The sequence below is a fragment of the Lycorma delicatula genome, chromosome 1 (genome assembly GCF_047948215.1).
Source record: "Lycorma delicatula isolate Av1 chromosome 1, ASM4794821v1, whole genome shotgun sequence".
Taxonomy (NCBI): domain Eukaryota; kingdom Metazoa; phylum Arthropoda; class Insecta; order Hemiptera; family Fulgoridae; genus Lycorma; species Lycorma delicatula.
In genome coordinates this window covers 138,778,494-138,803,373 of record NC_134455.1, presented here as the reverse complement: position 1 = coordinate 138,803,373, position 24,880 = coordinate 138,778,494, and the positions used below count along the sequence as shown (strand labels likewise).

Genomic DNA, 24,880 nt, shown 5'->3' with positions numbered 1-24,880 from the left:
GGCATTTTTGTACGGCATTCGGTTTATCTTCCCTTTTAGTTTGTCCCAAGAGCGGTAGCAATCCTAGAAGTTCTTCTTTTGGACCTTGGGAAGACATATACCTGACAAAAAGGGCAACTTGTGCCGTTTCTTTTATGTCGCAAAACTCATCTATAGCAAGTGATAAGGCAGAAGAAAGTTGAATATCTTCCACCTGCAAATATGTTACATTTGAAGACATTTTAGCTATTCTACCTTGTACTGTTTTATCGGATAGTGGCAAATCTTTGATTTTTTTCAAGATTTCTGGTTTGTTTTTGAAATCACGAAACAGTTCTTCAGATGCACGTATGAAGCAATCTTTGAGATACTCATCATCTGTGAATGGTTTGCCTTTTTTTTGCAATTTCTAGTGATACCGCGAAGCTTGCCAGATTAACATTACTTGTAGATTGCGTCCAGTTACTTAACATGGAACTTGATTGCTGTTTTTGTTTTTGGAGCTCGTCGACAGCTTTTTTTCATTCTTCGCCGGCTGGATATTTACTAACAAACTGAGTATGTTTTTTAGTGAAGTGTCTCTCTAAATTTGATTTCTTATTGTGTGCGAGATTTTCATGGCAAATGAGAGAAGTCGGAAGTTCGGAGTTCTTCTCCTTTTTTGTAGATGCCATGCTTGCAGTGAAGCTGTAATAAAGAATTTTTTAAATAATTATTTAGGTATCCAAAACAGCAGATGACAAGTTTTGCAATTATTTACTATGTCAACGTATACCTAAGTAAATACATACGGGAAGCTGAGCATAATGAAATATAATTTATAAAAAAACATTTTACAACGATATTTCCCAATTAAAAATACTTACCTAAATAAAATAAATAATTCTCTAAAAATTTAATTATTAAAATAAATAATTCTCTAAAAATTTAATTATTAAAATAAATAATTTACACATGAAACACTGTTTTTCTCACTCTCTCACGTACTGATTGACTATAAGTACATAGTTTCATCGCATCTGTGGTCGCCTCCCGTGTGCGGTGATCGCCGACTGGGATGAACGGACTTGTCAGAACGTGTTTATCACGACGCAGTCTGCACATTTTAGTTTTTTTTATTAATTTTGGCAAATATTAGATACCTAGTATACGAGTAAAGTTGTTATGCCCAGCTATGCCAAAATCAATGAAAATTGCCAAACATATATCGGGAGGCGACCACAGATGCGACGAAACTATGTACTTATAGTCAATCAGTACGTGGGAGAGTGAGAAAAACTAACTAAAAAATTTTTATATGTTAGCCACTAAGGCTATTCATTCATAGTTACTTTCTGATTTGACTTCACAATCTTTTATTTCCACCTTCAAAAGATTCATTTCACACAGAGGTATACATGCTAAAATATTTTCTGATAACGGTGCTAACTTTCATTCTGCTAGAAATATTTTGTACAACTTGTACCAACTTTTAAAGTCAAACAATTATTCAAACCTTTTCAATATCACAAGGGATTACTTGTCATTTATTCCTCCTTCATCAACTCATTTTGATGGTTTATGGGAAAGTGCAATCAAAAGTGTCAAATATCATATATATTGTGTAATAGGAAAAACAATTCTCAGCTTTGAGAAATTTTATATAGTGTTGACACAAATTAAGGCTTGTCTTAACTCTTGTCCTATTTTTGCTATTTCCATAGATCATAGAGACCCAGTACCACTTTCACTGGGACACATCTTTACCTGTTACGTCACTGACAACTTCTCCAAAAATTTATGCAATCCATTTGGAGACGATGGTCAAAGTACTATCTGCACTATCTTGAACAACATAACAAATGGTGTTTTCCCACATGTAACCTTTCAGTTGGAGATCTCGTTATTATCACCAAAGAAAATACTTAACCTGTGCATTGGAAGCTTGGAGTTGTAACCCAGGCTACAACCCCATGCTTCTTTGCTGGTGTGCTGGAGTTGTGATACGGGTTCTGACAATTTGACCCACCGGGTTGGTCTAGTGTTGAATGCATTCCTTCCAAATCAGCTGATTTGGAGGTCGAGAGTTCCAGTGTTCAAGTCCTAGTAAAGTCAGTTATTTTTACACGGATTTGAATACTAGATCGTGGATACCAGTGTTCTTTGGTGGTTGGGTTTCAATTAAACACACATCTCAGGAATGGTCAAGAGACTGTACAAGACTGCACTTCATTTACACTCATACTTATCATACTCATTCATCCTCTGCAGTATTATCTGAATGGTAATTACCGAAGGCTAAACAGGAAAGAGAAAGTATGAAAAACAGGTTCTGACAATTTAGTTAGAGTTGTAGAAGAACATACTGTAATGGTTTACTAAAGAGACCTATACATAAGTTATATTTTTTTAAAGATTAACATAAATTTTATTATTTAAATAAATAATTAGATAATTTAAATGATATTTCCAAGATATATTGTTTAATACATTATGTTACTATTGTGACTTATGTTGTAATTGTAATCTTATATTATGATTTAATCTGTTGCTTAATGTATTATTGTTATTAGCTAGATGCATATCAATGAAACTATTACATCATGTTCATATTACTCTACACTTAAATGATTTACGAACTGGCTATTGTATTACATACATGTACAAACACACACAACATGCATACATACACACAACTCAAACTTGCATGTACATACATATACACATATGCATATGCTCATTGTAGCAGTTTATTAATCCCAAACAATGTTCATTATAGTGGATTATCGATTCCAATCAGAATATATTCTGATATTTACATATTACTTATTTTAGCAGATTATCATTCCTGATCGGAATAGATTTCTCATATCTATTTATTTATTAAAAGAAATGGCATAAATCCTATGATATAAAATAAAGTTAATGAAATAAATGGTCAACATTATTAATTATTTCATTCATATTTTAATAAACATCTAGATCTAAATTTAATTTGATACAAATTAAAATTATACAAATCAGACCATTAGTGTTATTATTACAATTTAATGACAATCGTTGAACAATTGATCGAACGTCTTTATTAATATCTACATAAAAGTAATAGTTATTGTTTCTAAGTTTCCAATTAGGACAAAAAAAATCAAATTTTGAACGCAATTCTGGACAATCAATATGATTATTAATAATTTTATAGGCAAAAATTATATCACATCTTAAAATTGATGATTGTACCGATTGTATACCTAATGTAGATGTAATTCGATTATAATTGTAATCCAAATAATGCATTGTGTGACCAGTTTTATAAGAAAAATATCTAAAGAAAAGGTGGTTCACTTTTTGTAGTTTTTTAAAAAGTTCAAAAGTATTAGGTCTCCTATTAAGCATCAATTCTACCGCTTGAGCAGTATAAAAAATGTGGATAAATAAATGCAAAATATAAAGTTCTAAATGTGGTGATAGTCCTAAAATTCAGTGAAAATCTTTTTATAAAAAATACAATTTTTTATAGCTTTAGAAACAATATGATTTTTAAATGAAATGATTTGAACGCTGGAACTCTCAACTTCCAAATCAGCTGATTTGGGAAGATGTGTGACTAACTCTGTGGGTTTCAATGAATACACCTGGACATCATGAGGACTCACGAACAACACTCTTAAAGAAATCCTATTATTTATATGAGTTAGGCACAGTAAGCAATATAGATTACCTGATTTACTAGAAAAATAATTATTAAGATATATATATATATATATATATATATGTGCACTTGCTTGTTATAAAGGAAATATTGCTGATAAGTAACTTATATATCTGAGCTCTAAGATTATTATTATTATTCATTACTATTTATTATTGTATTATTTACAACTGATGTGAATATAATTTGAAACTATTGATTCAATAATTTAACTATAAGCAATATGTTTAATTTTTTTTCTCTGATATTTATATTATATTGTGTAATATACACTTAAAATCATTTATTTCATGTTATTAGCTGTAAATTTTCTTCAGTAATCATATTATTATACAGCATATTAGATTATCTTACTTTGTATAATACATATTTATAATTAATTATATTATTATTATTAATATTATTTCATGTTATTGTTTGTAATATTTCATTACAATATTATAAAGAAAAAATCCTTAGGATTTTTGACAGGCAGTTATGTTCAGTTTTGTGTTCTTGTTGATGTTAAAGAAACTATGTAACTATTTTCTTCTTACTTATGTAAGGCATATAAATCTGTTAATCTGTTTGAGTTTAACAGCTAGTAATTATTGTCAATTTTATTATATATATTTTGAGTATAATACTATTGTTAGTTAATTCAATTTACAGTTAGGATTCACTTAAATGTGAATCTAAATAAAATACTTTATAATACTTCTTAAAATACAAATAATGTACATCTACATCATAATTAACTTCAACAGTGTGAAATAAGTTAATATTACAATATTAAAATAAATGAATTGTATTTAAATCTGTTATAAATTACATATAATAAAATATAATCAATCATACTAAAAAGGTATTTATTGAAAGATATTAATGATCCAGCAGCATAAGTTATGAATACTGGAAGGTGCATCTAGGCACAGTTATTCAACCTCAAAGCAGGTTTTTAGATTAGTTTTTTATGTCACCAGGGGCACTGCAGTAGATATGTTTCTTCAAAACTGCTTTGTGGGTTTTAAAATTTTTATTATTGTAATCGCAAAAAATTTTGGTTTTCAAATTTCAATGGAAATATTCATTTTGACCAGCTCTGATTCAATTCTGACTAGTTTCGGTGTGACGTCTGTACGTATGTATCTCGCAAAACTCAAAAACAATTAGCTGTAGGATGTTGAAATTTTGGATTTAGGACTGTTGTAACATATCTAGTTGTGCACCTTCCCTTTTCATTGCAATCTTTGGACAAAAGGTGTCCAAAAAAGCCCAAAATCCAAAAAAATTGAATTTTGGACTTTTTCTTAACTAAAGTAGTAAGCCCTCACTAAGAGATGTTCAATGATACATCATAAGTGGTACTTATTTCATTGGTTCAAGAGTTATAGCCAAATAACATTTTAATTAATGAAATGTTTGGATCTTAGGAGAAGACACATCGATTTGAATCAGACTTCATCCCTTTCTTTAACTTTCTTTCTTTGACTTAATTTAAATTATTGATTTATTCATTTAAATTTTTACAATTAATAATTAAATCAATTAAAAATTTTCAGATGTTATTGATGAAATAAGATTTTGTGTACTTTTCATTAAAAAAAAAAAGTGTTTATGCAATTTAATTAATAGGTGTACAAGATAGTCATGTGGTGTCCACATCAGATTTTTAATTTTATTGCTTGTATTCAATAGTCTTTCTGCTGTTGTCATTTGTTTTTAATTATTGAACAGCATTGCTGTTTATATAATTCAAAAAGGGAATTTTTCTATAAGTTTAGTAAATGTAATGTTTATTTTTTATTAATAAATATATTATTACTGAACAGAAAAAATGAGCTAAATATGTCTTGTTTTATTATACATTTTCTTTTAGAGCAGATAAAATTGTTTAAAGGGAAATTTTAAGTAAATAATTTATAAAAAAACAAGATTGTAATTTAAGAAAGAATTTTTCATCTATTTACATTAAAATATTTCTTATTTTTTATTCTTCCTAGACATGTTTAAGCTCCAGAATTTCAGAGGACAAACCCCATATACTTCAAAATTAATGTAATAAGTTTTATTTTTAAATAGATATGTATAAAAATTTATATATCTGGTGATCATTTGAAAAGTTACATTTTTATTATTCAACAGCTATCAGTCCTGTCATATTTCCGTTTTTAGGCATTAATATTATTCTCGGGGGAAACCTTTATAAAATTATCTTCAAAGAGGTGGAACTCTCCCTCTCTGCTACACCTTCCCCAACTCAAAAATTGTAAATGGCAATGGTATCGTTTACATACCATTAATTGACACCCAATTACATTAATTGACAACCCAAAAAAAGTAACAAATTTTGGTAAAAAGAAAATTAAAATCCTTCCACCCTTTCACTCGGTAGGTGCGAAAAACCATCTGGGGTAGTACTTTTTTTAAATTTCAGTCCAAGAAAAATAACTATAAAATTACATTATATTATTTCTTAAACTGTTTGAAATAATTATAATCTGCAGATTAAAACTGTGAAATTTATTTTTTTAATTACCAACAACACAATTTTGCTCTTAAATGCTTCTTAAATTGTTGAGGGTTGAAAACTTAATTTTTTTAAATGAGACATTTTAGCTTGTAATACCCTTTAGCTTTCATTGGAAGGCCCTTTGAATGAGAATTAGTTTGGTACAAATAAAATGAAAATTGGTTCACTGGTATTGAACTTATGATTAAAAATATGTTTTTTTTTTGGTTATGTTGGGATATAGTGTTACTGACCCAAAGCATTTGGTCTGAAATGGTCTGTCTTGTTAAAAATATGGGTTTTAGGTTTCTCTAGCATTCAAAAAATGTACCAGTAAACATAGCATTATAACATCAGTTATACATACGAAAGATTTATAATAATTTTATTGAATATGTCCCGTAAATATGATTATATAATTAAAAAACTCACTTGCCAACAGTTCTTTTATATATGTGTTCAAGCGCTTTCGGAATAAAATTCCATCATCGGGAACTAAAAAAATTTGTTGTTATAATCATATTAAAATAAAACTTTTTTGTCATGTAAATTTGTTTATGTAATGTAATATAATATAACAGTTGTTATCATAGTTTAAAACTGTCGACTTATATTATTGATAATGTGTATATTATTTGAAATAGTGAGTATATCAATAAAATTTTCAGAGTTGTAATTATGGTTGTTATTTTAGTACAGTCAATTTATATTTTTGTTTGAAAAACTTTTCTCTAAAATGCATAAATTCAGAGAAAAACACATTTCAAAAACTTTTTGAGTATTTCGAGTTTTTCAAAAATCTATGGGAGGGGAATGTTAAAAATCTGGAGTTAAGCTTCCCTCATCACCCCTAACGCATGGACAAAAGATCAATCGGTAGGTAAGGATTTTCAAATACAGCCTATTTTGATGACAAATTGCCTGTACTATTTATTATATGTTTGGCGAAATTAAGTTTTTCTATTTGATCTTTTTTACACAATTAATATGTTCTTGTATTCTAACAGAGAATGACTGATTGGTCTTGCCAATGTATATTAATTCGTAATCTGCACATTTTAAATTATACACACCCCCTGCCCATCTAAATTAATTTTATTATTGTCTTTATTTTTTTAGATGGATTTATATTATTTATGTTTTATTGTTTTATTATTTGTTACATTGCAGTTTTTAAACCAAATAATTTAAATATTTTGTTTAAATTCCTATAATTTGTTATACTTGATTTTAGTATAGGTATTATCGTTATTAGTTAATTTTCTGTTATCCTTTATTTAAATTTTGTATTTTATTATTAAGTAATTTATCTATTAAATTTTTATTATATTTGTTATTTGCGACAATGTATTTGATATTTATTTTGTTTTTTAATTTTTTATCATATTTTAGATATTTTAAGGCTATATATATATATATATATATATATATATATATATCAAGTGGCCATTTTTTGGTTATAAGGATGAAAGGATTTGTAAGGTATTACTGTATTTAGCTTGGTGGGTTTCCTAAAAATGTCAGTATTTGATTTATTTTTATAATTTTTATATCTCAAAAATCTATATTATTATTATTTTCCTGAGTTTACCTTAACTTAATATTATATAAAGAATTCATTTCATTTATTATTTTATGTTCATCATCGTTGCATTGTTGGTTATAAATAATTAAAATGTCGTCAATGTATCTTTTATACAGTAAAATATTTTTTTAATAATGCTGTGTAAAATTATTGTTTTCTAAGTTATTTATAAATATATTGGCCAATATTGATGAAAGTGAAGAACCCATGGTGAGACCTTTTTCTTGTATGTAATACTTATTTTTAAATTCAAATAGTTACATTTGATTCATAAATTTAATAAGTTTATTGTTTCATATATTGTACTATTATCTATTTTTAAATCTGTTATATATTTTTAATTAATAAAAATATATATATATATATTCTTTTTTCCGGTATCGATGTTAGTATATGTATCCTGTTTGTCCAAAGTTAATAGTTTTGTTGTATTGTCTATATATGTATATTGTATATTTTGTATTTATAATACATGTATATTGTCTATAGATCTATTGTTATATTGTTTATATCTATCTTAATAATTATATCTATCAATTCATACTCATTCTTTAAAATATGTTTATTATTAAAATTAATATGTTTCTTAAGTTTTTTGGATAGAATTTTACTTAATAAATAAGTGGGGGAATTAATGCAATTTATTAAAGGTCTCATTGGTATACCTGTTTTATCTATTTTCGCTAAAGCTCTTAAAGTAGGGGCGGGCTTTTACATTGGTTAATTTAAAATTTCCTTTGATGTGATCATCCTTTAAATGTGTTTACTATTTTTAATGTTGTGAATGATATCTTTTTTAAATTTACAAGTAGGATATTTCATTTCTTTAAATTGATTGTTTTCTTTAATATATACATCATTATCAATAACAATCTGTGTGTTTATTGGATTTGACTATAAAGGCATTATTTTCTTTTACTTTTTTTTTATCATATTATATATTTGATAATTTTTGTTTGTCTATATTGGTGATTTATTTTTTATTATTATTAATATTATCAATAAAATTTGAAAGTTGATATCTTTCGGAGTGGACATGATCAACACCACTAATATTACATTTGGTGATGATGAAGTTATAATCAAACATGCTTATAAATATAATTTACCAATATTAAATAAAAACACATGTATTTGAAGTAGATAATGTAAATAATCAGAACAAATTTAGATAGTATAACCTTCCTGGATGTCAGTATGGGTTTTGTCACAGACTGTGGAGGTTCTCCTTGCTTCAACCAAAATCTTTTTCACATATTGTTGTAGGTTATTCACCTCTCATATAAACCATTTCAGAAATGGCTCAAGTTTGTTATATTCCAGTTGAGATTTGCTGATAGAAATTCGATCGAGTAAATTTTTCTGAATCAGAACATGTGGTACCCAAATGTCAAGCTTCTTTTTGTAACCAGCTTTCTTCAAACTGTTTAACAACTGTATGGTGATGGATGTATAGTTCATTAGCGATGTCATTACTTTTTACTTACTGGCCTTCCTCGACTTTTGCCTGAATACTATACACTTTTTCTGTGATAGGTCACCCACTTTGAGGAGCATCTTGAACATCAAAATTTCTAGAATGAAAGCAACAGCCATCTTTTGGCTTTTGCTTTTGTTAACGTATCTTGTCCATAAACAGCACAAATTTCATCACAGGCCTGTACAGCATTTGCATCTTTATTGAAATAAAATTGTAAAATATAGCACAGTTTTGTGGAAAGTTCACTCATGTTCACGTCGCAATACCTTACATCTGAGTATAAGAATGCCAACACATTTTGCATATTTGCTAACTGTCAAATGACTTTGTGATATTATTTTGTATGCAAAAGGCCCACTACTTTTTAGGCTACCTATTATAATTATACTATAAATTGGTGGTAGTTCTGCAGGGTAGCTGCAAGTATTTTTTTATTTTTTGAAGTCTGTCAGATTTGTTTTTAATAAAAAAATTGTCTGTCATACACTCTCCATTAATAATGATGTAGATCTTTGAATTTATAGTATATTTCTTTATTTTCAGATCAAGTGACAAAGGGAACAATTTTAAAAATGATAAACACACAAACCACAAAAAAGACAATAAACAGAATAATAAAAATGTGAATAATTATGAAGAAAGAGTAGGATCTAATCGATATTACTTGTCTAATGGTTCTGATAAACCCCACAGCAATATGTGTAATTCACAATTGATATCAAGTTCACATAATGTTGGCAGCACTGATGATGAACTACCACCACCTCTTGTTGATATTAATGGTAAGTCCTTATTGTTGTGATTTGTATATTGCAAACATATTTTTTTATAATTGAATTTTTATTTTATGTACATAATTTACTTTTGATTATATCCAACACTTGTAATTTAATTAATGTACAGGCTGTTCAACTTAAAAGAGGCCCAATCACTCATTTGTTTATATTAGATGTATATTTTTGTTAAAATGCTTGTATTTGTGGTAAAACAATGTGGAAGATGTTTGTACGACTGGAGCTGAGTAGGGAGAACTGTTCATTACCTGCACATTTGAGTATTGCCAGTCTGTGTTGAGCTTTGGTTTTTGCACAAATTTGCTTAAGTGTGTGTTGTTTGATAAAATGCGGATGAATATGTGATAGAAACTAATTTAGAGATCGAATCTCATGTTGTGTATCTGTGAAAGTTCAGGGTGAAGTTTGAAAAGGAAGCGCAGTGAAAAGTGTTAATCATAATTTAGTTTAAAAAAATTTATGGAATAGGTTCAGTATTAGACCAGAAACATGCTCAACACAGGTCGTACAGGACATTAAAGCAGCAGTTACAAGATCTAATAAATTTCTGTGGAGGCTAAGCCAGGAAAAGAACATTTTGTTGCATTGTCCGCACTGCAGTGAGGAGAAGTTTTCTGTGAACTAACTAATGCTGATTGTGCTAGAAGTGTTCATTACTGTCATTGGTTAAAGAACTTCATTAGAGACAACAATTATTATCATTAAATATAAATAATTTAATTATTTACATCAAGTGTTTTTCATAGATGAAGCATGGCTTGTTTCACCTTAGTGGGTATTTTAGTAGTCAAAACTAGCCGACTTGGTGTACTGAAAACCTGCACATTTTTTTTTAATCTCTTCCCCTACACTCACAAAAATTAGGTATATGGTGTGGTTTCAAGGTGATGAATAATAATAGAACCCTTGTTTTTAAAATAAAACTGAATGATGCTGTCTACCAAGAAGTTATCCAACAGTTCATAGTCTTATTACAAGAGGAAGAGCATGACTCCTGGTTACAACAGGACAGCGCCATTTGCTGTACAGCTCACTCCACTATGGAGATGCTACAGGATTTTTTCAGTGGAAGAATCATCTCTAAAAGATTGTGGCCACCAAGATCCTCTGATCTGCCTATCCATACTTCTTTAAGTGAAGTTAGTTGAAAAAAATAGTTAGAAGAGCAATCATATACACTGCAGGGACTGAAACATCACCAATGCCTTCTAGGTTATAGGTGATACTGTTTGACATTTAATTTACTTTTGTAATTCCTTAGTGGTATTGGAAACAGCTGAACGTGATATTGAATGTCAGTACTTTTTATTTACTATTTACAGCGCTAAGTGTTGGACATTTAGAAGTGATGGGAGATTTGTTTTGATCAATCATTAAAGCTCAGTCGCGCTTAGTACTTGATGAAAGTGACATTGGCTCTGCTTTGTCAGCAATTGTATCTAATTAGTGTAACAACGAACAGTTTATTATCTTTCCTTTAATGTGTCTTTTACTTTAGTGAGCTTTATTGTTATTAAATATTGTTTATTTTATAAATCAATTATCCATCATTTTCATACCGGTCCAAGGGATTGTTCCAGCCCTAGAATTTATCCTTAATGCAGTCCACTATTTCCAAATTAACATAAATTTACTGCCTTCATAATATCATCCTGTCATTAAACCCATAATTTCTTTGGTTTTCCTAATTGGGCTGGATATCAGAACGTCCGTTATGAACTTGTGTGACTTTTCAGACACTTGTGTATGTTTGGTAATTACGGTTCGAACTTTTTTTTATTGTTTTTTTGATTGGACTGAAAAAGCTAACAATCGCAGTACGTGAACCCTTAAAACTGTTTAAGGAATTTTACATATGTAAACTTAATATTTTCCGCATTTACACCTCATATTTGTTACAAGTGACAATACAAGCACTAGTGTTGTTATTTTACTGCGTGAATTTATTTTTATTGAGTGTATTATTTTGACCGGATTTTATAGTCTGTTCTTTATCTACGCGTGATAACAATTTGTGCTAATTTTTACTTTATATAATCTAGCAGACTGTCACCAGTTTATCAGCAGTTCGATCCTAGCAGATTTCTTATCTCCAGCTGCCAAGTAATGTATTACGTAATTTATTGTTATTTCACGTCCTTATCTGCTTTTTTTATGTACTATATATTCCTTTATTATGCCATTTATGTTATTCCATCTTTTATATCTTAATTTACATTGATCTCCAAAACAAACAGTGTTAGTGACCTATAATTATGCTATTTGTTATTTGTTAACCTTTCATTATGTTCGTTTCACAAGCTCATTAGTTATGATTTAGTTATATAGCCTTTATGACCATTAAAAATGGATAAATCAGAAAAAGTGAAACTTTTTAAAAAGCGAGGAATGGTTAATTAATGTTAGTTTAACATTGCTGATAAAGCAATGAACAATGAGCAAAATGCAGACTTACAGTCATTACACACAAAATATAAAAGACTTGAAATATATCAAAAAGAATTTGACTCATGTCAGAGCCAGTTAGAACTGAAGGATGATGAAGATCATTCCCAGTACTGAGCAGAATTTGAAGATTTATATGACGAGCTTGCTTCCCAGTTAGAATCGCTGTTGGAAATACAACAGTCTCCAACTATAAAATAAGAAATGATGGTTCTCACTAAACCAACTACTCCTGCAGTTAAGCAGAGTTTTCAATTATCTACTATTAAAATCCCGTCATTTAGTGGTGACTTCTCAGAGTGGTTCCATTTCAAGGTTACCTATGAAAGTCTTATTTTAAATAATGAATCTTTGAGTAATGTACAATGATTTCACTATCTCAGGTGAAAAGGGGCCAAAACAGCTGATTCAGAATCTTCCAATTACAGATCCTAATTTTAGCACTGCTTAACAGTTAATCTGTAATCGTTATGATAATAAAAAATTAATTATAACTAAGCATGTAAAATTTCTTTTGTCTCTTCCTCAAGCGGCAAAAGGATCAACAACTGATCTGAGACATCTTATAAATGAAATAGTCAGTAACCGAAATGCAATTAAAGCACTAGATATTAATGTTTCAGTATGAATTACTGTTAACACAAGTCGTTCTCGACAGGGTTGATGTATTAATACGAACCCAATTTGAATCCTATTGTAATAAGGAAATACCTAGCCTAGACGAGTTAATTATGTTTTTGAACAGAAAATGCCAAATGAAACAATTAGTTAGTAGTGTTAGTAATAAGGATTCACTCATTTCTGCATCAAACGTTTCTAGGTATAACAAACAGCAAAATAAGCCTTTTTTATCGAATATGTTTACGAACCAAGTGTGTTTATTTGTAAGAATCAACATGTAATTTATAAATGTCCGACTTACATGTCTTCATGTCTTCAAAATCCAAAGAATGGTTTATTCAAATAAAATGTAACAGTTTATGCACAAACTGCTTAAAATCTAATCATATTTTTAAGAAATGCAAATCTACAACATGTGCTAAATGTAATGTGCACCATCATACCAATTTTAATTTTGAAGACATCACTGAAACTAAAAAATGATGTGACCAAAACGAGCAATATCAATTCAAAACTAGTCATGTTTTCCAGAATAGCCAGCCACAAATATTATCTACAGCACTCATCTGAGTTCACGACTGTTATGAAAATTTTCAGTTACATCATGTCCTATTGCACAGTGGATCTCAAGTGAATTTTATGACTGAAGATCTAGTACAGTAGTTAAAACTTAAGCAGTCTAGAAACCCAGTTCAATTAGAGTCTTTTGATAGCTTTGCTTCAAATTCCAAATCAGCGTGTCAGTGCAAATAGCTTCTAATCACTCCGACTTTATGATGAACATAACTTATAATATTTTATCAAAAATAACATCAGATTTACCTGCAATGCCTATTGATTTTGAAAACTGTAATATTCCCACTAATATTAAGCTGTCTGATTGGTTTTTTAACACTACCCCAAAAAGTAGATATGTCATTGGGTGCACAAGTATTTCTAAAAATCATACGTATGAACCAATTAATTTGCAAGGTAAAGCAATTAATTTGCTACCCAGTTTTACAAAATACTGAACTGGGGGGGGTTGATTTTAAGCATGAATACATAACAGATCAAGACACAAACCCTTGCAGAATTTCATTGAATCAGGCCTTTTTTACTCAAAATTGTACAAATAATACTGCATTAGATCAGCAACTTCAGAAATTCTGGCAGATGGAGGAAATCGACCAAGAAACTTGGTTTCAAAAAGAAAAATTATGCGAGAAACATTTTACAGAAAACATACGGAGAGATGAATGTGGGCATTTTGTCATAAAACTACCACTACGTTAAGACCCATCTCCACTAAGCAAATCAAGATCTACTGCGCTTTCACAAGTACATTTTTTGGAATGAAAATTAAGCAATAATGTGGAACTGAAATGTGATTTCCACAATTTTCTCAATGAATATCAATTATTAGGACACATGCAACTAACTGAGCCTGCTGCGAAAGATGAACCTTGGTATTATCTGCCTCATCATGCAGTATTTGAAAAATCAAGTACATCGACGAAAATGATGAAAGAGGTCGAAAACGACTCTTCAACAAAAAGTTGTTTTCGATGCGTTTTGTAAATCGAGTAATAATAGTTTTTTCAATGACAATCTTAGAGTAGGTCCTACCATACAGTCAGATTTATGTTCTATTATTTTACAATTTTGTACTCATCTTGTTGCATTTATTTCTGATATCAACAAAATGTACTGCCAGATAAAAATCGATCCTGATGACTACAATTTTCAGCATATTCTGTGGAAAAGAATTACGAATGAACCAGTCAAAGAATTCCAACTAACTACTGTCACCTACAGCACGGCGTCTGCACCCTTCTTAGCAATCAGATGTCTGCAGCAACTGGCCATTGTAGAAGCAATTAAACATCCTGAAGCAGCTTTGATTCTCCAATGTGTCTTCTACATGGATGATTGTATCTTGGGAGCAGAAACAGTAGAGGAAGCAATAAATATGTGTGTCACTTACAAACTATGCTTGATTCTGCTGGATTTTCTTCATGAATGTGGTCTAAAAATATTCAGGAGGTTTTAGAGAAAATTCCGCCCAAACTTCGAGAATCAAAACATTCTTTAAACATAGATGGCAGTAAACATAGATGTTCTTTAAACATAGATACTGTTAAGGCTTTAGGCTTAATTTGAGAACCAGTAATTGTTTCAAATAGCTGCTGACTTGAAAAATGAAAAGGAATGTACTAGCTGTTATTTCTTCAATATTTGATCCATTAGATTTAATTTCACTCTTAGTTGGGATGATGAGTTGACATCTTTGCTTTATGATGAGTAGATGAACATCTATTCTCGACTTTCTTCTGTAAATAATAAAAAATCGATTAACTTGTATTATCAATAAATAAATTTGCCCACATACAACTTCATGAATTTTCCGATGCCTCTTGAGTAGGCCTACAGAGCATGCGTGTACATACGTTCTACAGATACCTACAGATTGCATTCCATAAAATTATGTTCTAAATCAAAGGTTGCTTCTTTAAAACAACTTTCTCTTCCGTGATTGGAATTATGCGGTGCTCTTCTTTTATCACTTTTAGTATCAAAAATTTTGAAAATCATTAACATTGCTTCAAAGAAATTCTTCAGTCAGACTCAAATATTACAATAGCCTGGATAAGTAAATTTCCATCAACTTTGATAACTTTATAGCGAACCGAGTAAGTAACATTCAAGAAGATACCTATGTAGACAGTTGGAAACATGTACCATCTGAAAGCAATCCTGCAGATATAATATCTAGAGGTGCTGATCCTGAATGTCTTATATGCTACAAATGATTGTAGAATGGATCAAACTGCTTAACAGAGGATCCTTCAAATTGGCCAGATTCATTGAAAACACCTGAACTTAAAACAGTTCCTTAGCAGAAACAAAAGATTATGACTTAGTTTCTACTGCTAGGGAGCCTGACTTAATTTTTTTAAATTACTGTGTCTGCAGAGAACTATTGCTTATTGTATAAGGTTTTTTTAATAATTATCAAACAACTCCAAGATTGGCAGCTTCCTCAGACTTATCTGTATCAGAGTTAGATGCTGCTAAGAAATAGATGTAATGCCAGAAATTCAGCTACCCTCAAGAAATAATAGCCCTGGAAAATGGAAAATGTTATCAACTAAATCATCTATTAAAGATCTACATCCATTTCTGGACAATCAAGGAATACTGTGACTAGGGGGACGCTACAAAATTTAGAATTACGTTTTGAAACAAAACATCACGTCATTATATCTCCAACCCTCACTTCTCATGTCTCATCATTGAAATCGAATATCTTCGTCTTCTGCATGCTGGTCTGCAGTTATTAATCTTATCTTTACAGGAAAAAATAGTGGATCCCATGTATATGATACCTGACTTGAACTGTTCTTCACAAATGCATGACCTTTTTTAAACTAAATCTGTAACTCATTCTCAATTGATGGGAAACTTGCTGTCATATCGGGTGTGTCCTGCTCACGTGTTCATTAATGCAGGAATTGAATATGCAGCCCCTGTGTATATCAAAAATGGAATACATCGCTCTAAAACCAAGGATAAAGCTTACATAGCTGTTTTTTCTGCTTAACGCAAGCAATACATTTGAATTAGTAAGCAACCTAACCACAGAAATCTTTATGGCTGCACTTTGTTGTTTTATGGTGTGAAGAGGAAAGAGTTTGAATCTGTGTAGTGGTAATGGTGTAAATTTTAAAGGAGCGCATCATGAGCTAAATGAACTGTATAAATTCTTAAATGATAAGAGCATAAAAATATCTGAGATATTGATGTCTGAATCTGGCCAGTGGACTTATATCACCATATTCTCCACATTTTGGAGGCATCTTGGAAGCGGCCGTCAAATCTATGAAATACTACCTTAAATGTATTGCTGGCAGTAGCAGCTTAACATTTGAACAGGTGGCTACACTATTAGCTCAAATTGAGGCTAAATTCAAGACCTTTGACAAAATTATCTGACAATCCTTTAGATACATCCTACCTTACTCCTGGCCACTTCGTCATAGGTGAACCTCTGACTACTGTTCCTAACCCAGACCTATGTGATGTAGCTGTTAACAGGTTAGATTGTTGGCAACATGTCCAGCAGACGACTCAGCAGAACCCACCAGGTTGGTCTAGTGGTGAACACGTCTTCCCAAATCAGCTGATTTGGAAGTCGAGAGTTCCAATGTGTTCAGGTTCTAGTCAGTTACTTTTATATGGGTTTGAATACTAGATTGTAGATACTGGTGTCCTTTGGTGGTTGGGTTTCAATTAACCTCACATCTCAGGAATGTGTCGAATTGAGACTGTACAAGTTTACACTCATACATATTATCCTCTGAAGTAATATCTGAACGGTAATTCTCAGAGGCTAAGCAGAAGAAAGAAAAATATGACTCAGCGTATCTGGAAGAAATGGTCAGTGGATTTCCTGTACACCCTTCAGCAATGCCAAAAAATGGACAGCGACAGAAGCCAGTCTCAAAGTTGGTAGTGTAGTCATCGTTAAAGAAGATAACCTACCATCACTACGCTGGAAGTTTGCGATTGTTGACGAGATTCATCCTAGCACAAACAATTTTGTGCATGTGGTGACAAGGTTCGTAATAAACAAGGAACATTTAAGCGACCTATCATGAAGTTATGCTAACTATCAGTCTCCAATAAAAAATGAAATAATAATATCGTGAACTTTACTTTTAATATCTCGTGTGTATTTTGTATAACTGTTATGGTTTTAGCACTGTTTAATTTTGTTGCATTATAGCTATTTGTTTTGATTTAATTGCTTTATTTGTTTCTTCTTACTTTTCTTGTTTAATTAATTTTAAAAAAAATTTGGCTGGTGGCATGTTGGAAATTTATTTACTATTGTAATTCCTTAGTGGTAATGGAAACAGCTGAAGAAAGAGCTACTGTTTGTCATTGGACTGTAGTTGTCATGACAACCGTATTAACAGGAGATGTTGAATGTCAGTATGTTTTGTTACTATGTACAATATTTAGTGTTGGACATTTAGAAGTGGTGGGAGATCTGGAAATCCTGTTTGATTGTAATCATTAAAGCTCAGTCGTGCTTAGTACTTGACAAAAGTGATATCAGCTCCATTCCGTCAGCGAGCATCTAACTGATCAACAAACAGTTTATCATTATTTTTCCTTTAATGTGTAATCCTATTTATCCTATCCTATAGAATTTATATTATCTACAGTCCACTATTTCCAAATTAACATAAATTTTCTACCTATATAGTATCATCCTATCATGAGATGATAAATCAAACCCATCAAACATGTTAAGTCCATAGAAGTGGATTGATATAATTTTCAACTGCTAAAAATTATATAAGTGTTTGTGCCAGTAAATAATTATTTATAGACTAAGGTAAGTGATAGGATCTCATTTAAATTGGACAGCCAGTATAAACAGCTTGTGAATATAAATAAATGGATTGTTGTTATATTAATGAATTAAAAGAAAAATTTAAATTGACATAATAAATGAAATTAATAAATTTGTATTAAATAATAAAAATGTTCATTCTGAACAAAGTAATTCAAAAGATACTGATAAAATATATGAAGATAAAAACAAATGATACCTATTACATATAAATATATAAAATTCATCTAGACAAGATTATATTTAAATTATTTAAATGTAATATGTATATGGTCTGTTAAAAAAAAACTCAATTTGTAGGGAGAAAATTTAACCTTATTACAAAATATTAAAATTTATATTAGAAATTTCTAATACATTAATAATTTTATTTAGATGTTGGGAAAAATAGAAATATCAGGTGGGGTTCAAAAGTAAGGGTTAATTTGTAACAAAATGAAAACAGTTGAAAAAATGGAATATTAATTAACAGTTTTAAATAGTTAAATATTAGCTTTATTTTTCTTCTTATCACCCTTTTTTTCAAACACTTTTTATATCATGAAACGTCTTAAAACCTGCTGCATAAAATTCCACCACCTGGGATTGTAGCCACTTTTGCCCAGAGATTTTTAACTTTCCACTTTCCTCAAATCGTTGAGATGCAAGCCAGTTCTTGAGTTGTAGGAAGAGATTGTAGTTTCTGGGTGGAAGATCAGGATTGTAAGGAGATGATAAAAAAATCTCATCTAAATCTTTGAATTGTTTCTGATGTGCAAATGTTGTGGACAAGTGTTATCATTAACAAGACAAACAATTTCTTTTCGTCAATTTTGAATGGCATAATGCAATTTAGGAAGTGTTTCACAATAGACTTGTAATGTGATGGATGTACCATGTTGTATGAAATCAATGAAAAGCACACCTTTTTGTTCCCAAATTACAGTTTCTTTCAAGACTGTGCTAATTTGAACTTTTTTGGCTTAGGTGAACCCAAATGAAGCCATTGCATGGATTATTGTTTCATCTTAGCATTGAAATGTGAATTCATGTTTTGTCAGTGACAATATGGAAAAAAGTTTGTCTCCCTTGTGGTTAAAGCAGTTGAGGAAAGCACTTGCAGATGTCACTCTGTGACATCATTGTGAGCACTTGTCAACATTTTTGGCACCCATCGTGTACACAATTTACAACAGCCTAGAGTGTCAGTCAAGATTCTCAACAATTTTGTCTTTGAAACTCTGGAGATTGTAGAGAAAGATTGCTGATTGTAAAGCAACAATCTTCTCTTGCTTTTGATTTCATACGTTCAACAAGATAGTCTGGCACTAGGCCTGCTACTTCTCTGATTGTCATGAGCATTCGAATGGCCTTTCTTTAAACTCATGACACCATTATGACCTATCACCATTGTGATAGGTCCATTTGTTTCAACAATTATGTTCCCTTGTGTTTAGAAATCTAATCGCTGCGTGAACTTCACAATTGGTGCGATTTGTTATTGCTGTACTCATTTTAACACACTGCCTCACAAAGGCAAACAACAATGTTCTTGAATACTCAGAATTGTTGGTAAGTGGGTTCTTTAATTATTAATTATATACTCTCCAATGGGCCATGTTTGATAAAATTATTATAAAAAATGAACTGATGGCAATGTGTCAGTTACATGCCCTACAGACCACTTAAAGCTGCTACACATGCGCAAACCAGTTAGTGTTTGTAACTCATCGGTCCTTACTTTTGAGCAAGACCTTGTAGTTCCTGAAGTTTTTAGAGAACCAATACATAATACTACTATCCACAGAGAAATAAATTAACCTTGATAATGCAAAATAAACACATTATGATATGATATACAGAGCATAGAAATATACATGCAGTGACAATAGAGAATATTAGAAAAGAAATAAACCAAAGAAATTTATAGCAAACTAAATAAAATGAATATTAGGATATTTTTGTAGAGAATATTAATATAAATTATTGTAAAAAGAATGTAATAAAACGTCATTAATTCCATTTGAAAAAAGGAACATATTCCTGTGACATTACATACAACTATATTAATAAAAATACAAATAAAATAATTGTCTGAAATAGTCAAATTGTGAAATATTTCAATGATACTAAAACTATACCTAGAAAGATATAATAATGGTGGCATGTATAAAATCTATTTGCATAAATAAACACAAATAGATCAATTAATCTATTTGTATAATCTGGTTAATTTATTTGTATAATTAAATATAAATATATTAAATTTTAGCATAAATTAAGAAATCCTTTAACTAGATTTTTTAGAACATTTTGGGAGCATACATAATTAAAAGATTGACCTTTTCAAATGTTGTTGATTACTTCATTATACATAAACACAATAACAAATATATAAAATAGTTTAGAATATTAGAAATAAATAACAATGAACTGTTAATGTTAAACAATAATCTTTAGAAAAATATTGCATTTATAAGTAAACGCATACTTAATATAAACTGGTAAATTTTGAAAATTATGAGTTTAAATTGGCATATCTGCCGTAGTAGCTGGCTTAGTTGTAACCAGTTTTAGTTAAATTGACCAGATAGCTAACAATTTTAACTAATGACAAAGGTAAAGAATTAATTGCATTATTATTTAAATAATTGGTGGTAAATCATTGAATTCATAAAAATACTTTTTAAAAATTTTTATTCATGTTATTAGTACAGCATGTTTTATAAAATTATATTTATTGATAAGCAGAAAATCATCTGGAAATATTAGAAATAAATTTATACATAAGTGTTTAGAATAATATTCTATTTATAAATATAAACATGAATAGCTACATTTTGCGTTTTGGCATACATATTGAATATCTAACTCAGCAGTAACCAATATTTATTTTATTTAATTAAGGTATGTAGACATACAGTTAATATCAATTTTTACATGTTATGATGGTACTGCATCACCTGACATAGTATTATAACATGATGAGCTCATGGATTCAAAAATCTTTTTATATAAGAGGTAAGTTTATATTCAGCTTGTCATTTTGCTATATTCATAGGTGATTTTTGTTAATAATATCATATTTACAAATACAGGTGTCCTGGTAGTTAGAAATTGTAATAATTTTTATTTTGATTTCAAGTTGTCTTCAATTTGTCTATCAAACATTTTTTGATTATTTTCATGCACTGATGTAGGACATCAATAATCAAGAAATGTTTTGTGATAAATACCCTATCTCGCTTCATTTTCCCACCTGACTATTATTTTATATTTTTTTTGGTTTCTTAATGCAACTCAAATTTCTTTAAATTTTGATTTAAAGTTATCGAAAAATATCTGCAGTATAAATAGGATTGAAATTTTTACCATCACAAATTTCTAACTGGCCTCCATGGCGTAACTGGTATGCTGGCCTCCATGGTGTGAGTGGTAGCGTCTCAGCCTTTCATCTGGAGGTCCTGGGTTCAAATCCTAGTCAGGCAAGGCATTTTCACACGCTAGAAAAATTGTCATTCATCTCATCCTCTGAAGTAATACCATTATGCAATAATACAGCTGAAGTAATATCATTTAAAGTATGTTTACAGAAAATTAACACGGTCTAAAATTTTGTGACCGTTTTCACTTACTTCATTAACTGAAATAAAAAGTTTTATAATTTCTATTATTATTAGTATTTGTAATTGTATGAAACAAAAAAATAATTACATTGGTTGACATCATTTTTGTAACATTAATGAAGACTCTTTTTTTTTTACTTTTTTATTTATTTTACTAGTTATTAAAAATCTATTCACAGAAATGTCCTACCACATCCCACTTCCAAGTACCTGTTAAACCTGTTTTGAATTATCTGTTAACATGTGGCTTTACTGCACCTGCATCTGTTTACATGTGGGGTATTCCCACCGCATTCTACGAACCTTTAAAGACTGTTATGTTTCTTTAAATTTAATTTGATTTGTCTTGTTTACAATCAAGTCTCTTTTAGTGATTTTGTTATATTTTATATAAAATAGAAAGTTCTAATCATTGACGTTGCAAAAATCCAGCAGATAAGTTTTTTATGTTCATGCAAGATTTACTTTAAAGTCACAGACTAAATCTATATATCAGGAAGTCAAAAAAAGTATACTTTTTTTATTTAAGTGCCAAATTGGAAATCAAGATAAACTTTGGGCTCCTCTTGTTTGCTATGTAAGTTGTCACATTACTGAATGAACAAAATATTGAACATATACCTTCTGAGTGGCATATCTTCATAGATTCAGCCTAAAAGCAGTTTTGCTTCATAATGGAAATGAAAAACCATCTCTATTCTTTATTCGGTTACAATGAAAGAAAACTATGATAACTTGCCGTCATACTAAATGAAGTTAATTATGAACAATATCAGTGGGATATTTGTGGAGATTTAAGTGATAGCTATATTTTAAGGGAGTTTTACAAAGTATTGCTGTTTTTATGTCTATGGAACAGTTGGACAACACAAAAACATTTCATTAAGAAATATTGACCGCCTTGAAACTTTAAATAAAGTTTGCTATCCTCATTGATCCAAAAAAGGTGCTTCTCCTGCCTTTCCACATTAAGCATGGAGTAATGAAAAACTTTGTTAAAGCTATGGATAAAGAAGGTATTGGTTTCAAGTACTTAAATAGAGTTATTTTCCCAGTTAAGTAATGAAAAGTAAAACAAGGCATCTTATTGGATCTCAAATAAAGAAATTTTAAGTGATCTCTTTTTAAAGGAAAATTAAATAACAAAGATTTGACCTTTTGGAACCAATTGTAAGTGTAGTGAAGGGATTTCTGGGCTATAAGAAAGATGAGAACTATAAAACCCGTCATATATGACTCTTAAAAGCCTATGAGTTATTAGATGTCACACAGCCTTAAAAATTTAGTTTTTGCACTCTCATTTGGATTTTTTCTGGGAAATTTCGGTATATTAAATGATGGAACAGGGAGAGAGAAAAGTTCATAGGACATAAGACAATGGTAACACGATACCAGGGATTCTGCGACCCATCCGTGATGGGTGTCTACTGCTGGTTTCTAAAGAGAAGTTTATATTAAACGCAAGAGAAAAAAGTGAAATATTTTGTTACTGTATGGTAAGTTTATTAACACTTTAAAAAGTGTTAAAAAGTAAAGTGTAAGTAATTGTAAATTACTTACACTTTACTTTATCTATTTTTACTTTACTCTATCTACAAAATATCTGAAAGTATAAAATATAAAGGATTGGTTTTTGTTTAACTTTTTCATTCATTTATTCAAACTACCTGTTTTCATTTTATTTGAAAATAGGTCATTTATTTCAATATTAGTCCATACACTTCATGTTCATTATTAACATTTTTTCGGATTTATTATTGTAGGGCTGTAAATTTCATTTAATTTACTGAAAATTTCAGTTTCATTCAGAAATTGAATCTTTAGGTGAAAGTTTTTGACAAGATTGTTGTGGAAAATTAAATAAATAGACTGCTTAGATGAACTGTGTAAACGCAAGATCAGATTCATTACTACCAATTTTTGTTTTTTATTGGTGACCAGTCTTTACTTTTCACATTCAAAAGTCCCAGTTTTGATATTTACATGAGTTTATTCAGAAAGTAAGTTCCAAAGGCCTATTAAAAAAGTTCAAGAGTATACTCTACTCTTACGTTATTGCTCTTTGAAGTACAAATTTCCTTTATTCTTCTACACAGTTCTTACTAATATAGAGGCGCTTAAATCATAGTAGAACGCTTCTAGTGCTGTGCTACAATGATGCATGCAATGTTAACCATATATTAATGTCTGAATTTGACTTGCTGGTTATGGAACTATTGGCAAGCATGGAATTTTACAGACAGGAACAGGTGATAATCACTTTGTGTTAAATCTGGGCTGTATGGGGAATGATCAAACTGTTCCCATTTAAAGATTGTGAGGATATGTTGCACTATGGCTCGTGTGGAGAGCGATGTTGTAAACTCATTACCCACAATTAGCAGGCTTTGTTGCTTGTTGTGGATCATATGATGCAACTTTTTTTTAGCATCTTGCAGTTGACACTACTACTGATTGTGGCCTTGAGACAAGAAGTCTACAAGCAAAGTTCCTTTCTACTTGTTTCTAAAACATTTCTTATGTGGTGAAAAACATTTTCCACTTTGTCTTTCTAGAGATTGCGTGTGTTGCCATTCCATTTCATTTTGTTTGAGGTGTTACGTGTGACATCTATGTCTTCTCCCCAGGGACTACATTGGCTGAAGTCATCACCTTGTTCTCTGTACAGAGTCAAAAATTCAAACTTGCTTCCCAACCATTTCATTTTGTGATTTTCAATAACCACCTTAGGCACCCAATGTGTATACAATTTCCAATAATTTAATTTCTCAAGACAATTTTGTGTAGA

At 30.1% G+C, this 24,880-nt stretch overlaps 1 protein-coding gene across 5 annotated transcripts in view; it reads left to right on the top strand.

Moving 5' to 3' along the window:
- LOC142323061 (uncharacterized) overlaps positions 1-24,880 on the top strand; it is a 112,282-nt gene that overhangs the window by 50,041 nt on the left and 37,361 nt on the right. For all 5 annotated transcript variants that reach the window (XM_075362209.1, XM_075362198.1, XM_075362227.1 and 2 more), the window contains one exon: positions 9,767-10,005. In XM_075362209.1, coding sequence (XP_075218324.1) covers positions 9,767-10,005 — 239 coding nt within the window. The remainder of the gene's footprint in view (positions 1-9,766; positions 10,006-24,880) is intronic.